The following is an 18,035-nucleotide window of genomic DNA, read 5'->3' as shown; positions in this document are numbered from 1 at the left end:
TTTTGAAGAGTCTCAACTGAAGTTTTCACTCATGCCTTTAGATTAAAAGCAAGTTGCATAAATTGTTATTTGATTATGCTGTAGATAAGGTAGCAAGGCTTCAGTTCAGCAAATTATTCCCATAGTAAATAACAGGTTTCTACGTTAAGAGCAGCATTATGCAAATATTAGTTAAGAAACTTGAGGTTACATGTTTCAGGAAGGAAGAGGAAAATGTTAGCCTTGCCTCAAGCACAGAAGCAAATTTCTTCACTATTTGACTTCTTATCAGATCTTACATGAATTATGATAAACCAGTTTACTTCATAGGAACTTGTTTGTCACACTACTATTGATCATAAAAGATGACATTATTATTATTAGAGGGGATCGATTCTTCTAGTTTCAATCAGTTTCCCCCTGAAGAGGATTTTTTTTGTAAATAAATTCACAAATTCAGTGAGATAGTGATAAACCTCCCCACTACAGCCAGTACAGTCAACACCTATTGAACAGTACCTCCATTAACTGATCATCCAGCTTGACTTGCTTTTTTCTCAGCCCTTCATTTTCTGAGCTGGTTTCCAATTCATGTTCAAGAGAATTCATCTGGCTGATCTACGGAAGACAGGCAGTTTCCTTAGAAAGGCAGTAGTTTCATTTCATCTGCTGTGTTCAATATGCAAGTCATGAGTCATTGCACATCCAGACGACTCACGATTAAAAGATTAAGTATTTGGACAAGCATAATGCTTTGTTAAAAGCTATGTCTAAGATAATGTTATACAGCATGGCTGACAAAAGCGTCAAATAATAGGTAAAGTAGCTGATTTTCAATCTAAATGTGGTAATGCTAGCATGTGAGCACTGTGTGCTGCAGAGCACTTGGAAAGGCTGCATTTTTTTATTTTTATTATTATTATTTTTTTTAATGTTCCTATGCTTCACCACTGAACTGTTTGTGCCAAGCAGAAGTCCTACAGCATACTGGCACTCCGACAGCCCCACCACAGAGGCACAGAGACCGTGGGCTCCTTGGGACAGGGATTTGTAAAAAGACACGGAGCACAAAGCTTGGAGTAAAAGAAAATTACAGCTTTCCATCTCTGAGAGCTGTTGTGATACGCACAGCACTGACTCACACGTTTACCATCTGAAACTAACCTTCCTGTTTGCAGATGACAACTCCTTCTGAAGCTGTTCACACTCCCTCTTCAAGCTTAATTTCTCTTGCTCTATGGCTTTGACGATACCTGACTGGCTTTGATGTTTTTGGTGCTTCAGGGAAAGGATGGTGGATTCCAGCTGTCGGATCTAAAGAGACCAGAGATGAACAGATGTGGAAAGGCATTCCAAACCATTCAGAGCCTGCTTCACAATGGCATTTCCACTAGGTCAAAACTGACTTTGCACTGTGAGTCAATTGCATCTATTTCATCTACAATATCAATCTATGTCAGACTCATAACAGATTCTGGTATTTTTGACATTTGAGCTTTCAGCATCATGTCTTCCCTTCCCTCTCCCCATAACCTGCCTAATACTGCAAGCTAAGAAATTAAACGTGAATAATGCTGGGAGTATGAAGAAATTTTTTTTTTTTTTTTAAGTGGTAATAACTAACAGTTAGACCAAAATCTTAGAAGACAGGAGTTACCAAGATTTTCTTTAAAATGACCAGGGTTTTCTTTAAAAAAGAGCCATTGTTTGAACCATTGTAAGAGTGCCTGCCTACTTAGTGCAGGTAGGAAGGAAAGCCACACCACGATGCCTTCTTTCTACTCAAGTTTCCACCCAAAACTCATGGCCAACATCCCTCTTCTGCACTACCCGCTGTGAAACAAGGATCATTGAGTCTTGCCTCATATCAGCAAGTGCCCTGGTGAGGTGGGGCACACAGATTACCTTCTCCCTGGCGAGGGCCAGGTCGGCGGTGGTGCTGTGGACCTCCCTCCGCAGCCGCTCGTTCTCCTGCCCGAGCTGCTCCGGCTCGTCCCGCTGCGACCGCCTCTGCTGCTGCTCCTGCGGCCCTGGGGAAGGCACAGCCCGCTCGAGGACCCGGTTCTTAAGACAGACAGAATTGCAGGGTTAGGCCTTAAACAAAGAAGCAGACATTTGCTCTCTTCAGGTGGGTTTCTAAGGCTTTCAGTAGCTGCAGACCAAAGGCACAGGATTCCCGGTTTCCCCCCAGCCTGGGCACCATTTTCCAATAAAACCCAACACGCTAATCACGGTGCAAAGCCAAGTGCTTCCCTCTGCTAAAATCACAGATACAGCCGTGCGCCAGCATGGTTACTGTGAGTGCACGCAGTTCGACAATGCAAAATGGCAATTTGCACTCTATTTCACAGCCTCATCAAGCAAATAATAGAACTCCATTATATATTATTCGGTAATAGCTGTAATTTAGTTCCTGTTGTATAATCCTGAAGCACTCTCTTCTCCATGTGGACATTAAATATTCCTTTAATTACATAGCAAACAAGCCAAATTAGTATCTGAATTCATAACACCAATCACGAGACTGCTGTCTGCAACCTCCTTCAGTTACAGTTCCTCATCAGCTGAGAAAGGCTGCTACAATACCACAATACCCTGCCTTTCAAAAACAAATTTCAAAATCAGACCTCCCTGTCAATTACTAGCTTTGTTGTTGATACACTTATAGTCTGTGTAAATTCATATTACCCACTGCTTTTTTGTATTTTTTTGGAAAAGATTTTTTTCTAAGGAAGAAGAATAAAGACTCCTAGGACATGAATCATAGCCTGCCCTCACATTCAGATATTTTAGAAGTAAATATCCGGTATACACATTACAAAACTACTTAGTCAACTATTTTAAAACTGAAAACTGAAACTGAATTCTAAAACAGAATCCATTAAATTAGGACTTTTTTGTACTCTTCTTCTAGTTGTTTTTATTGTTAGCTTCTTATAACTTGTGTTCACAAAAGAGTCAATAATTACACAATTCAGTCTACTTGCTCAGATCTGCAGCTCTATTTGTGTCCTTTTAGTGAGCAAGCTAACCCCCCAAAAAATAAAGTGGGCTACAGTGACAGGCTACAGAAGAGCAGCAACTAGCTGCTATTAAATTTCTAATCTGAATCTTTAAATTTGACAAGTGGAGTTGACCAAATTTGAGGCCCTTGAAGCCAGTTACCTTTTCATTGGCATTCTGCAGTTGCTTGTGTAAAGACATCACTTCTTGTTCAAGAGTTTCCTTCTCCTGCTGCACCACCCGTAGGTCCGATTTCAGGTGGGACACCTGGAGGTTGGTGTTTTGCAGCGTTTCATCCAGACTCTGAACCTGTAAGGGGCAGGAACACAGCTTCGTGTTTGCTGTACCAAGACTTGTACCCCTCAGCCACCAAGCTCATAACATATGCCACAAATCACAGGGATTTGGCTGCTGCCTGTTGGAAGGGGTGAAGAAACCAGTGACAGCCCAACTCCTGAAAATGCTAAATGATTCCCTGAATTTCTGTTTGGAGTTAGCCACAAACTCTTAAACACGGCCAAAATACTGTACTCAGATATGCATTTTCCACCCCAGAACATTTCCTGTGATATGCTGGGAAAAGGAGATTCCTTTTGAGTTATTTATTCTTGGCAGCCCATGGCTCAGAAGAAACAAGGAGAGCCAAGCAAATGGCCATTTGTTCTCCTCCCTTGACTGTTGAGAAGCAAACCACCAGAAGAAAGGAGGAAGCAGAATCTCTGTAGTGTTCTAGGGATCGCTGGGCTGAATGAATTGGCAAAGGGAACTTGGCTGTAGATGCAAAATAGCTTATTCCTGGGGGCGGGGGGGGGAAGAGATCTCATCATATTTAACAAGTTTCCTCTTGTCCTTTAAGAATGTCACTTTGAAAGCCCATCAAAGTGTCCATTCTTAGCTGCATGAAGCCTTTGAGCATATTAGGAGATGGCTGTTTTTAGAAAAAAAGAGCACTACAAGAGATTAAGAAATACTTTTGATTTGGGGCTATAACAAAACCCACTTTTATACCTTTTCTTGTGCGACTGTGAGCTGTGTTTTCAGGGTCTGACTCTGTTGTTCCCAGGACTTCTGTTCCTGCTTTAGGCTGCCGACTGCGTTCTCTAAGAAGCTTACTTTAGCTACCTAAAATAAGATTACATCGTTAAGCCCCAGCCGTTCAGGATCTTCTTTAACTCCATTTGACTTTGGGAGTTGAGCTAGATGGAGTTACAGCTATGCAAAGAAAGTGCAGGAAAGCAAAAAAAAAAAAAACAAAAAAAAAACCCTCATCTCCCTGCCCGAATCTCCACACAACAGGACCATTATTTATGGCACGCCGACTGCTCTGCTCCAGTTCAGAGCTCCAATACATCAGAGCTGCAGTAAGTGCAAGAACACTGTCTTCCTTGTCCTGCTACAATATTTATATCCAGCCCTCTATTCCTTGCAATGTTTGGAATTTGCTACATAATCAAATTACACTAAAGCTGTGCTCCAAAAGCTCTCTAAAAGCAGCAAGGGTAAAAAGGCAGTGGCAATAGAGCCTTTATCTGGACTGAAGATAAAAAAAAAAAAAAAAAAAAAGTAGTTTTACAGGTTAGGGTGATGGAGATCAGGATTTAATAATTTTAGCAGCTTGTTACTGCATGTAGGAGTGACATGGGCCTGCAGTTGTCCTACCTTATCGATGCATCTGTTTAATTCCTCACTCAGGGCTTCTTTTTCTTTCAGCAGCTTTTCGTTTTTAGTAATCAAGCTAGAAACTTCATTTTGAAGGTCAGAGAGATCAGGACATCTGGGCAGCTGTGGAAAACAACTCTAAGTCAAGTTTCTGTGCTGTTTCCGAATTTTGCCTGCAAGTGTCACACGAAGCTTTCTCCCCTCCTCAGGGCCAAGCATCACATTCCAGGCAGAGCAGAAAAGGTGGGAGCAGACTGAAAGCTGCTTCATGAGTGATCATACAAATACCACTCACAATCTGAGACACCCTTCCTGCAGGAACAGTGCTAAGGACACCAAAATCACCCTGCAATCCCTCAGATTTGTGTTAATGCTCCCGCGAATCACAGGCCAGCAAATGGATGCTGTGCCTCTTACCTGAGTTGTATTAGCATAAAACCCCTAATAGGATCTGCCCTCTGGGTTGCATGACACCAATTGCCATGAAAAGTGCACTTTCCATACACCTACTTTTCATTGTGTGCATTTATGGCATTTTTATTGCTTTATTTTTAAAATAACCATAACAGATTGGGAATTCTCCTTCCTGCAGCTCAATGTCAGTGTTCCTCTTATAACCTTGATGAGGTGAATAAGGTTTTAGATTTCTCCTTCCAAGGAAGGGGAGAAAATACCATACAGATGACTTCTGATCTCTTTCCCAGTTGACAGAGTGCTTTAGCTTAGTCTGCCTGCTCCTGGGTGATTTGGTCTCTGTTCAATCTTCTGTCTTTAATTACACTCAAGCCACAATTCACTGTACTGAATATGCCTCATCTGCTTTTGCTTTTTAAGACCATTATAAATACAAAGCATTAGGAACATCAAATGAGTGCTTTACTCTGAAGAAAATGACTTCGGCACCCTAATCAGGAGGGCTAACTCATTTGTGCCCTTCATTATCTATGATTATTAGCATGTATTTACAGCCAAATGAGCCATGCTTATATGGGCAACAGCCAAGTCCTCCAGGAAATTATCTTTTTAAGTTCTGAGCTACTGAAGCCTCCAGGTAGCAGCACTCTTAATGTTACATCTCTGCTAGAGGACATGATGGAGGACACCAGTCCTCTTGTGGACCTAGATAGATATCAGGGACTGCTCAGTGGCTGGGGGATGTTCCCCTGCCCATCCCACCCACACAACCTAGAAAAGCCTGGTAAATTGCTTGATTAGAACTTTAAATTTTTGGTGTTCATTGTTGAAGTCCATCTGTGAAGATCCACTGCTCTGGAATACCTTTTGGCAAGGGCTAAGTGAAACCAACCTTATGTGAGCAATTGTGCACTGTACTGGGAGGTTTTTTCAATAAGATTTATATTCCTCTAGTGTTACGACATTTTGTAAGTTAACTATTAAAAATGAATATAAATTAACTATTTCCAACTCAGTCAAGATAACAGATCACACAAAGAGACAGCCAGCAGGATGGTGGCTCTAACCCCATCACTTGATGGTACCGGGCAGGGTGCTGTACCTGTTTTGTCTTCTCTAGTTCCTGCTTGAGGATGTGGTTCTCCTGCTCCAATATATGAGCTTGAACTTTGGTTTTCGACAGCTCCATCTCCAAGGAGGACACCATGTTTGATGACTGCAAACAGTAAAAGCTCAGATTTCAGCTTGGGAGACAGAGTAACAGATTAACCCAAGGATGCTACAGCCCGTGAGTTAGAGGTGGGATGCACGGGACTGAACAGAACAGGCATGCTGGAAAATGCAAGTGAAAATATTTGCCATCACTAGCCTCTATTTTCAAGACAGAACTGCACCCTTCTATTTCTTTGCAGCAGCCAGAAAGCAGGGGCTGCCACACTTTCCCTCCACCCCTACTGCAGCATGCATAAGCATTTGCAATATGTAATAGGAAAAGCTTAGGTTTGAAAGACCACACACAGCTTGAGAAGGGGATGCTAATTCCTAAAGGTTCAGTTGTTGCATACCACTCGAGACACTTATCCTGTACCTCTACTTTAGAGTTTTCCAGTTCCTCTTTCAGTACCAGTCTCTCCTTCTCCCATTCTTCCAGAGTACACTTCCCTGCTTCCCTTTCCTTTTGCTTGAGCACCCTTGCCAGCTGTTGGTTAAGATCCTGCACATCTGCTTGGCTTTTGGAGTTCCTCTGGCTCAGCTCTGTGTTTTCAGAGTCCAGCTGCTGGTTCCTGGTCTTCAGATCTGCCACCTGAAGTGGGACAGCAGGGTCAGTTATGACTATTCCTGTACTGGATGGTAGGGTTTTTGTTTGTTTTAATCCATTTCCTTTCTGTTCAGGTGATTAGAAAGAAAAGCTGACAAACATCACCCCAATTCATTGGCCCAGCCACAGAGACAGAATCCCAGCACGGTGACTCTGAATGGTGAGACAGCAGTGAACTACCTGCACTCCACATAACAGTCACGACCCCAGCAGAACTGTTTTATTTCCCTATTGCCTACAGAACTTGTTCCATGCTCTAGTATTAGGCCAAATCAAGTAGACCCCTATATAAAAGTAGGACTGCTGCTGATGACACGCTGCACACAGCCTCACAAGCTTCATTTCTGGGAACTGGCCTCAGATGTATCAGCTCTATCTGGCATACCTCTCAGTTCCTTCTTCCCTTCGTTATGCTGACATAAGTATCTTGAGTAGCTGACGAGCTACGAAATTATCCTGAGCAATACCACAAGGAACATGGCTGTAAAACCTATTTAAGCCTTCTGTTGCTTGCCTAGCACAATGAACCTCCCTTTAAACAAAAGCAGTGAATCTCACAGATACGAGCAAATGGTCACTGCTGGCAACAGTCCCAGACCCATCCAGCTGGGAAGTAAGAGGCTGAGTCACATAACCTCTCTCCCGTGGGCTACTGCAGAGCATTACCCACAAAATGATTACAAAGGAAGACTTTAAATTCATATTTCCATTAAGTAAATTTTCCAAGTTGACTACGGAGAATGCTCTCAAGTCAGTAAGCCAGTTACAGCAGCACTGCAGTTGTCTTCAGATCAGGTCAAAGAAGCCTCACATCAATCCCAAACAGTTAATGAGAACATAATTATCAAGAAGCGTAGATAGTGGTCTTTTTTTTTTTTTTTTTTTTTTTAAAAAAGTTTTTTAAAAAAGTTTTTTTTAAAAAAGGGCAGCAAGTTGCTGGTTTTTTTTTTAAAAAAAAAAAAAAAAACAACTACCTGATGATCTAAAAAAAAAAAAAAAAGACTTGTACATTTATGATTTCTCCAGAGAAGATTATGGACTCAGTCTGCTTACCTGCTTTTTCAGGTTGTCAACCATCTTCTGTACAGCCACCTTCTCCTTTCTCACTGCCTCTATCTTTTGCCTAGGAAAAAGGAAAAGCTCATTAACATTGGGGTCACTCGTTTTTGTGATCTCTGCAAGAACAGGCTGCTTTTTAACATCACGAGAAGAGGTAATTCTGGATGTTCATTATTTTTCACTTAGCATCACTGCTTTGCATAGGCTTTGTGAGTACTCACTTCTTTCACCTACCCACATATTCCTTTCCTGGAAGGAAAGGCTGGGTTCCCAGGACTATAGGTAGTTATCTACGTGCAAAAGACCAAATTATTGAAGTGCTCTGTCCCACTGTATCTCTTCCTGACTTTTCTAGGGCTACACCAACCTAACCACCTCTGTCCTTGCTGAAGCAGCAGGAATTATAAGAGGTCAGCTCCTAAGTGTTAGCAGTCACCTGAATCCCATCAGTGAGGCTCCTGCTTTAGCTCCAGGACTGGGGAGGACAAGCTGGGACAGGGGAGAAGCAGAAGGAATAGACCTCACCCAGGTGGAGAGCTGATGGCACCAGAAGGCAGCCTGTTTCACAGCCTGTAGGATCTCTAACACATGAAGGTCTACCACGTGAAGAAGCTCTGAGAAAGGACTCTGCTGCTGTGTGCCTGAAGGCAGGCACGTGGTCTATGTCCCTGTAGCATCCTTACCGCATTTCTTCCCGGGATCCATTCAGCTCCCTCAGTTTCAGGCTGGAAGCACTACCTTCCTCGTTTAACAACGTCACCTCATTCTTCAGAGCAGTGTTTTCTTCCCTGAGCTTCTCGGCTTCACATCTGTGGCAGAGAGATGAGACATGAGAACTGCTCCTGTGCATTGTCCAAGCCCACGAGGAAAAAAAAAAAAAAAAACACACTAAAAGCCTGAGTTGCTTGTGATACTTTAAAAACAAAGCTACAGCTGGCTTATTTTATGAGCTGTGTATGGATTCGTATAGATTTTGCCTTTCAAGTGCTTCCCAGATCACTGAAAAGGGACATTCTAGCTATAAAAAAAATCGCACAAAGTTGCTTAAAATCTAAGATACCTAGTAGAGCGATCACAGTCCAATACTGTACTGTACCTCTCAGTCCTTAAACTTCCACTAACATATCCCTAACTTCAGACAGCCTAACATTGCCGTATGCAGGCTGCACCCCAGCTGCTTCAGAGCTCTGTGTGCTGGGGGCAGCAGCATGGAAACAGCAGAGTTTGTGAGTGCCTTTCCTTTCCCCGGGCACCTGAAGGTAAATAATTCAGGCATGGAGCAATACTTGAAGGAACAATTTCTTATAGGAAGTCGGTGCTGAGTGATAACTAAGCCATTTGTAAGCAGTTTATGACCAGCACTGAGATACAGCAGGTAAAAAGGAGGCAACCTATTGTATTTTCTTTGTTACAGTGGTATTTGCCATGTAGTATAGCAGATGCATTCCTAATACCAGTTTGAAACAATCCAAAATAAGACCAACTCCTAACAAAAAAGTAACTAATTCTTTAGCATTAACTTTGATATTTAGAAAAAGCGAAACGCTTCTATCTTTCCAAGCAACATTCAGTACTAGAAAGGCACAGAGCGAAGAGGTGATATTAGTAAAAATTAGAAGCATTCTGGAAATGTTACCACAACATTTTGGACATAAAAGCACAGGAACCTCTGATAGCATCAAATATACACTGTGAAGATGCCTGCATCCACAGGCAGGGCAGCAAGTTGCTGGTTTTACCCCTTATTTTAGGTCACGTTCAGAGAGAACCAAGTCACGCACGCTTATTTCAGCCGTTGTTATCCACGCTTTGACAGCCTGCCTGCTACGGGTTAGAGTCCGAGGCACCTTTTTCTACTCAGAGCTAAGCTACAGAGGTTAATGCAGCAGCTGTGGGGCGGTCAGTAGGGCTACGAAGTGGTCAGTGGGACACTAGGTTAGTTTCTACGTGGAGCAAGCAGCACGTTGGAGCACAGCAGGGCTGGCACGCTTCCCACAAGGTTTTAGTGTACGTTACCTCAGAAGATCAACTTTTTGCTGCAGCTCAGTGCATGTGCTTTGCAAGCCGTGTGTCACTGTGTTCCTCTCCTCCTTCTCCTCATGGAAATGCACGCCGTTTTGGTTCCCCAGGGCAGTAACTTTCTCCTCCAGCTTTCTGTTGGGGTCTTGCAGCTCCCTCTTGTCTGCCAACATCTCTTTCGTTGTGCTGTCACGTTGGGCCTGCTCGTCCTGCAGGACCCTGAACATTTCAGGGTGTTCTTCCAGCTTTCCAAGCTGGCACCGCAGCCTTAACTTCTCGCTGTGCACATCCAGTTTTCCTTGTACATCTTGGTTTTGACCATCTTCCAGTTCTTTAGCTTTTTTGAGGAGCTGTGTGCTTTCTTCTCCGAGCTTAATGCCTCCCAGGTTACCTGCTTCGAGCTTGCAATGAAAGCTTCTCAGCTTACATAGACTGTCTTCTAGGGCTTTATTTTTCTCAATTAACTTGATCACTTCAGATTTTAGATCCATGTTTTCTGCCTGGATTTCTTCCTGGAGTGACAGAAGCTTAGCCTGTGCCACCAACCTTTCCTGCAGCTCCTCGACCCTTTTCCAAAGCTGAGGAATCGCATCCCTCAGGTCGCCGTTCACTGATCCAGGAGCATGTTCCAGCTGGAGAGAGGTTTCCGTCAGCTCTTCAGCTCTCTTGAGATCAGTCTGCAGCTTGGAAGCGTCAGAATAAAACCCTTTATTCCTGGGAGCTATTCTGTTATTTGGCAGATGGGCATTCTGCTGCTTAGTGTCATTTTGAAGTACTTTTAATCTAGGAAATCTCTCAAGATCTCTCTTTTTCTGCAGCAGAGGCACCTGAGCCACTAGCTCTTGATTTTTGTCATAATTAAGATTACAATCACTTCCCACTTCCATTTTATTTCCTCGCATCTGACCTGCCTGCAACCTGAGTGCGTGGCCGTCTGCTCTGCCTTCATCCCACGGTTTCTCCACAGCAGAGTACATCTCAAGCACTTCTTCCAGGTCTGTGGTGTCAGCCTCCAGAAGTGGAGACACATTCACACCTACCGCCTTGCCTGCATCTCTCCGATCATGGGGCAGCTCCTGGAGATCAGGATCCCTTCTGTCTTGCAGCTGTGGTGATTCTGCACCGGGGTTGGAGCGACCAGACCCAGGAGGTCTGGGGTGCTCCCGCTCCACAGCTCGCAGCCGTTGCTGCAGCCTGACAATCTCCGAAGCCATCCTCACATTTTCCTTCACAGCTTGCTCGTGCACCTTCTGCAGATTTATGAGCACATCTGCATCGTCTCCCAGAGGTTCTATACTAGAGAAAGCAGCAATTTTGCTCTTTGCTTTCGCATATTCATTTTCCAGGACCCTATAATGGTTCTGCAGTGCGGAAAAACTAACAGCCTCCCACTGCAGTTTCTGTATTTTGTCTTGAAGGTTTGAGATTTCCAGATTCATCTCTGCCTTTTCTGTTTCTGCTCTTACACAAATGTCTTTGTTTAAATTTTCCAAAGCAAGAAGTTTGGAATTCAGTTCTTCTTTCTCTTGCTTATACTCACTGCTGAGTCTCTCCAGCTTTTGGCTAATCAGCCTCCCATTTTCCTCCACCAGGGATATCTGCTCCTCTTTGTCCTTTAGCTCTTTCTCATGGTCATTTTGGAGTTGTGTTATTTTATCATTCAGCTTTTCCTCTTGCATCTCAGCAGCATTCCTCAGGTCTTGCAGCTCTTTCTGGAGCTGCTCCTTCTCGCACACCAGCTTGTTCACTTCCTCCTTGAAGTTCTTCTCCAGCAGCTCTTTCTCCTGGCTCAGGGCAACAGCAGCAGCCTTTTCATTTGCCAGGCTTTCCTTCAGCTGCTCGTGGGCTTCAGCAGCCTCCTGGGCAACTTCATCCCTTTCAAATTCCCACTGAGATTTTTCCTCTCTCTGCTGTTCAACAAGATCATGCAACTCCTGCTGGTAGCATCTTTCCAGGTTTTGGATTACTTCTTCATATTTATTCGCAAGTGTTTGTGTGTCCATAGAAAATTGAGTTTCAGCATGAGATGCTCTTCTGTTATAGTCAATTTCCATTTTTTTCCTAAACATGGTTAACATAATAAATTACTAAACTCTGAGCTAACTCAGATTCAATTTTTTTTAAGCTACTCAATAAAACAAGCTAAAAGGTTACTATTTCCACTGAATTTTAGTGGAGCTACTATGTGATGGGTGTTTCTGAGAGTCAAAGTTAAATTTGAGGCAGTTTGCTGAAACCTCAGAAACCAAAATCTAATTGCCTTGGAAGGGTATAACTCACTAAATGTCCTTTGATATTGTTTTGCATACAATATATGCCTTTCCTGTGCTTCTCATCAGATTTAGAGGGTCTTGTCCCAAGAACATCCCCAAGATGTTCATGTCCCCCATCTCTCTCTGTCACCCCAGGACAGCTTCAGTTTCTGTTGACACTCAGTCCTGCCTAAAAGCATTTACCAGCCATGCATGAACTTCTTCAGAAAAGACACCTCAAAATTCAAACTCTTTAAGTGCAAAGGACTGTAAAGCACAAGGACACTGAACAGAGCTCAAGGCAGCCACATCTGGTTATGCTTTAACAGTGCCGTTGCCTCTAGGTGAGCTAAAAACCAATACAAATATCTGCTTGGAAGAAGTCAAAAGCCACTGGGTACCATCCCACCTGTGTCCTGGGATGAAGCAGGTGAGGGCACCGCTCAAAACACACCTGCAATAAGCCTCAGGAATGACTTCTGCACCAGCATCACTGTGCTGAGCACTCGCGGTCAGCGCAGACCTCTGCTGCCAGGGCTGGCGGGGACACTCACCTTTCCTCCTCCAGCTCCTGCTTGTGCTTCCTCAGCAGCTCTTCCTGCAGCTCCTCTTTCTCCAGGGCGTGCATTTCTGTCATCCTTTTCAGCTGCTCATGGAAGCCACGCTCCAGCTCTCCCTTCTCGTCCTGCAGCGCCTGCACCAGCACCCTCATCTTCTCCTCCACCCAGATGCTGTTCTGAAGCAGTTCCTCTCGTTCCTGACTGAACTTCTCCTTTGCCTCTTCCAGTCTGGCTCTAAGATCGTCCTCGTGCTCTTTCCTCAAGAGTTCTTGCAGATTGGCTTTTTCCTCATTGAAACTCATTTGTAATTTGTTTTTCTCATCGTTATGCTTGCAGTCAAGCTTCTCCTGCTGTTCTCTGAGCACCGCTGCCTCTCCTTGCAGTTCTGCAACTTGATTTTTCAGGCCAGTTATCTGCTTTTCCATGACGTGCTTCTCTTCAGTATACTTCTTCCTCATATCCTCTTGCTCCTTCTCACAGTGGATTTTTGTCTCATCTAGCTGCTTTTCGTAATGGCTCACCTGCAAGAAGGAAAAACAGATCAGTTCATTTAATAATGCATTTTCTAGATATGTTTCCTGCACATTTGTGTTACATATTTCCTAACTTTCTACAGAATGATTTGATTTACATATTAGCATCTTATATCAGTTCTCCCTGCAAAGAATACTGAAGTGTGCAGCTTAATTTCTTACAGGGATAAAGATGATTATTCTGTAGAAGCCGGTGAAATCCATGCTTTTCTGTTCAGTTTGTGAAAGAAGAGAAAAGCCACTAATAATTTTTGAGTCTAAGTGAGTTTTGCAAATTGCAAGTAGAATATTTCACTGATTCCTTTTTCAACCCCCTCCCCAAATTAATTAGATGATGGATTTGCCTTTAAAAAGGCTTTTACAAATGACATGGGGCAAGCCCTTTAAGGAAAAGTAATTTCAGGGTAATATTTTTTGGTGCCCTTTCTCTATACCCATGCCTCATTTCCCCTTTGTAATCAGGGCAGGGGGCCGTCAGCTTCATCAGAACAGTTTCAGTGCCCCTGTGCTGTGCCATCCACAGAACAGGTCTGTTATCGAGATGGTCTAAGAGATGCAACAAAAACCCGACAGGATCCCTGACTTCTGGTCCTGAGCTGGCTCTTGCAGAACAAGCCTGTGAGGCCAGATCAACCTTGCAAGCTAGGAAACCCCTACCCAGAAAATGGGAAACCACCAGGCACCGCCAACACTGCAGCAGCAGTTTCTGTGCTTTCACAGCATGGAGCGCATTTCAGCGCAGTGTTCCCCATGCAGACTCCTGCCAGCAGCCTTCCTAACCCACAATTATTCCCTGCCAGTGTGAATGAAGTGGCTGATTCAGCTGTGCCAGCCCTTCAAGACAGGAAATGCACTACTGCATCTGAAAGGCTCGCTGCTCCTGTTAGCTGGTGGGTGGCTGGGGGTGTAATGCAGCATTCATCCAGCCCTCGCCAGCACCCAGGAGGAGCAGGGGAAGCAGAGGCTCAGATTCACAGAAAGGTTTTGGTTTCATCAGGGCTCAGAAGTCCTTCTCCAAGAGCATACCGCTCGTATAAGGCTGGAAGAGTTGTGAAGCTTGAAGGGAAAATAGCTCACCGTGTCTTCAAGCTCCTGTTTGAGGTGATGTAAGTCCCTGTGATGTTGCTCCTTCATTTGTTCAATGGCCATTTCTGCCTCTATGCTCATGTTTAAGGGATTGCAGTCTTCTGAACCAAGTCCTTTAAAAACAGTAATTATATACAGCTTCAAACCCGAACAGCTACATTCTCAATAGAATTGGTAATCAATTTAAATGTCTTTGGGCAGCTACAGCATCACTGAAGACAAGAAACTACAAATATTTGTTTAGCTTTGAATATAGCAGTTATATTCCACTTAATGTTACACATTAAAATGGGATGTTGTTTAAGGAGTGCACTAGGAGGGTTTGGGGGAGCCTTTACATCATCACAGCCAAGGCTTTATCATGAATATCTCATGAAATTTATGTCCCTCAAGTTCCCACAGAGGAAATGTGTTTTACCTTGGTCAGGTTCAATGCCGCTGTTGCCGTGAGTTTTAAGATCGATGTCGAACTCCTCCGACAGCGAGTTTTTCAGCGATGGCCTGAAGGCCTTGCCCTGAGTGCGGTACTCCTCCAGCTCGGAGTGCAGCTCATCTATCTGGTCCTGCAGCTCCTGACCGCAGGGGAGGGGAAGGAAAGGAGCTGAGTGAGAGCAGGCAGGCATCCGTGCACCAACACACCCCAGTGACAGGGCTTTTAGGGGAGAAATGCTGTGGGTAAAGACTAAATCTTGCCAGTTACCATCCTCTTGTCTGCAAAACAACACCTTCTCCACAACCCATGCAAATAACATGGAAGTGTTTATTAAAATAATAGAGCCTTCTTCAGGCTGAAAACATGCATTTTGCTTCCAAAACCTGCACGTTCTAGGTCCTTTATTCCACTTTATTCCTTCTTCCCACCACAGTTTTAAGCAGCAGCTTAGGAACATTTTCAAACATATCTGAGAAATACCTCCTCAAACACCATTCTACTTGAAAATCAAATCAGAAGCAAGAGATCAAATTAGAAAGGAGATATCCTCATTAGTGCATTTCCATCTGGTACTGCTGCCCGCTTGCCAGCAGAATATCCCAAGTGTTTGTGCCAAAATGCAGCATGCTGAGCTCAATGAACATCGTTTATTGAGGAAAATGAATCCATGAATGTGTAAACACGCAGTTCTGCAGATTTGAAAGGTTCAGAAAGTGAACCTTGAAGACTGACTCAGATCTGCCAGTACTCAAAGAAGTCAGCTGCACATTGAAGCAAATTCTTACCAAGAAGCATCAGTTCAGCAAATATTTCTAGAAAATATTTGCTTTTTAACTCCAACTTCTTAACAGAGCTACTATGTTGTTGCAGATTATGCAGCCTCTAGCCAAGACAGTCCTTCATTGAAGGAAAAGAGTAATGCAGAACAGGCGAGCCAAATGCTTGTTATCATTGTAGTCATCAGCAAACAGGTATGGAAATAGACACTTGCAGGCCCACCTTAAAGAAGCAGTCAGCTGCACAAGATGCAGGGAGAAGGCAAGCTTTAGATCTGTGTAGCTTTATTTCCTTAAGCTATTACTGTTCCAGAAGCTGACAAAACTCAGATATATCTTATTCCTGCTGGTAGTTCCTGCAGCTTTAAATTCAAACGAGGGCAGCCTTTATTTCACGAATCAGACAAACCACTGGCGCATTGCCACACAAAGCATTAAGCTTGGTTTACACCAGTGGAGCAAAGGAGGCTCCATATACCCTATTCCAGCCCACTTATCTTCTCTTGACCATTTGCTTCTGCGGTAAAAGCTTTCCACCAGCCAAGAGCATAGATTAACGTAAAAAAGAAATAAACCAAAGCATCACAAACAGCAGTGTTGCATTGCATGCTGCTTCCAGAAAGGATGCATCCCTCAGGTGCTGTGTCCCCAGCCCCAGGGCTCGACTCACCCTGCACTGCAGCTCGTACTTGCTCTTCATTTGTGCCAGCCTCTCCTCCTGCAGGAAGAATTCTGCGCTGCTGGGATCGAGGTCACCGTACTGAAACGGCATCAACAGGACCCAGTCAGTCTTTCACACACCCCAGCTGGGATGCAGCTCTCAAGCAGTCCTGCAACCTGCTCCCTCTTTTTTTTTTTGGTGTTTTTATTTCATTTTATTTTTATTCCCCTAGGGAATCCCAAAAGGGAAGAACCTCCCTAATGGATACTAGCTGCTATCTGCCCATCACTCTTACACTAACTTTGATTTCAGACTATACCTTTCTATCTTAATGCATGTACAAAGTCAGCATATTCCACAGAAATAAACATTTCCAACTTGAAACAAGTCTGGAAGACAGATGCTGGGTGAGGATCATTGCGGAATCATCACCAAGGAGCCTTTGTCTGTAGATGCACGTGCACAGAAATGCCTTTGGAAAAGCTGATGAGTTTATTGTATCATCACCACGCTCAGCTGTTTCTCATTTTTCAGATGCAGTTTTAACAGAGATGCCACATAGCACCAGACACCTCAGGTATCATCTGCCCTAGCTGGACATCGGGTCTATGTGAAACTATATTCTGGGGAAAAATCCCTGTAAACCTGTGGAATGACTGCTTTGCTGTAGGGCTTGCTGTTATCACTTAGCACAGGACCACAGTGAGGCTGGGGTATCTGCAGCTCTCTTAACCAGAGGGAGTCAGGCTCAGCATTTGTCTGATCCCCTTGGGAGCAGCCCCTGGGGACCCCACCAGCAGCAGCTCGAAGCAGATTCAGCTCCGGACACACTGCAGAGAGGAGGATTTACATTTACCTTCTCAGCCAGGACGTTCTCCAAGTTCCTCTGCAGCTTGCTTGCCAAGCTTTCATACTCCGCCAGCTTTTCCCCCGTTTCCAAGAGCTCACTTTCCAGACGGCTGTTTTCCTGAACCAGACAGAAACCCGACAGCCTCAGCATTTGGAAGACCAAAGAAACAAAAAGTGGCAGCTCATTCGAGAAGAGCAGTCTCCCAGTCAAGTCAGGGCACAGCACCGACACGAGCTGCAGCTGATGACGGGAGCTGTTAATTTCTTTCCCACTGTTCACACGTGGGCATCAGAGCAGTGAGTGTACATTGGCTGTGGGCCTGGTGGCCACCAGGCACACACTTCTTACTTGCTAATCCCTGCTTGGGGAGGAGCATTTTACACTTTCCCTGGCACCAAAAGGACAGCTGACCTGGTCAGAAGCTGCTCTCCTGAACGTCCTTACAGGTGTCAGCTCACGCTGACTGTCAGCGCTTTTGATATTTGTAAGCCAACACCATGACCTTTAGCTTCTGCTCAGCTTAAAAAAAAAAACAACACAAAACATTATGATAAGGCAGCTGTCAGATGCAGAAAAAAATGTGATTTAAGTAAAAAATTTTCAAAAAGTTTTCCTAAAAAATTTGGAAAAAGGATTCGAATATGTGGGATCATGGGTGAATGATATCATTGCAAGACAGCAAATAGGTTTTCAAATGGAAAAACAGCAAACTTGCTTTAGAGTTTTAAGCAATGTTTTAAGCTTCATCCAGACATGACCTCCTGGCTGGGCAGCCAGAAATCTGAAAGGGAGCCCTACAAGTCCTAGCAGTAACCAATCAAGGTGACCCCAAAACATTTATGGATGTGCTTTTATCTGGCTGAAGCTACTTTATCAGCTGAAGCTACTTTCACCTAGCTCAATATATGCTGGCATAGATCCTCTTAACAAGG

The 18,035-nt window shown here is 44.0% G+C and overlaps 1 protein-coding gene across 1 annotated transcript in view; it reads right to left on the bottom strand.

Annotated features, from left to right (window-relative positions):
* Window positions 1–18,035, bottom strand: part of NIN (ninein) — a gene marked incomplete at its 3' end in the record, with an annotated part of 48,656 nt that overhangs the window by 10,358 nt on the left and 20,263 nt on the right. Inside the window, exons 11-26 of the mRNA XM_084288569.1 lie at window positions 17,110–17,220; window positions 16,263–16,352; window positions 14,802–14,955; window positions 14,375–14,496; window positions 12,759–13,285; window positions 9,950–12,013; window positions 8,617–8,742; window positions 7,928–7,997; window positions 6,644–6,859; window positions 6,158–6,271; window positions 4,642–4,764; window positions 3,991–4,104; window positions 3,145–3,291; window positions 1,885–2,043; window positions 1,144–1,293; window positions 499–597 (exon numbers count right to left, since the gene is read on the bottom strand). Of these exons, the coding sequence (XP_084144695.1) occupies window positions 499–597; window positions 1,144–1,293; window positions 1,885–2,043; window positions 3,145–3,291; window positions 3,991–4,104; window positions 4,642–4,764; window positions 6,158–6,271; window positions 6,644–6,859; window positions 7,928–7,997; window positions 8,617–8,742; window positions 9,950–12,013; window positions 12,759–13,285; window positions 14,375–14,496; window positions 14,802–14,955; window positions 16,263–16,352; window positions 17,110–17,220 (4,386 nt within the window). The remainder of the gene's footprint in view (window positions 1–498; window positions 598–1,143; window positions 1,294–1,884; window positions 2,044–3,144; window positions 3,292–3,990; window positions 4,105–4,641; window positions 4,765–6,157; window positions 6,272–6,643; window positions 6,860–7,927; window positions 7,998–8,616; window positions 8,743–9,949; window positions 12,014–12,758; window positions 13,286–14,374; window positions 14,497–14,801; window positions 14,956–16,262; window positions 16,353–17,109; window positions 17,221–18,035) is intronic.

The sequence above is a fragment of the Netta rufina genome (genome assembly GCF_964035555.1).
Source record: "Netta rufina genome assembly, chromosome: 5".
Lineage (NCBI taxonomy): Eukaryota > Metazoa > Chordata > Aves > Anseriformes > Anatidae > Netta > Netta rufina.
Note: the sequence above shows the minus strand (reverse complement) of the source record. Positions and strands in the feature narration are given on the sequence as shown.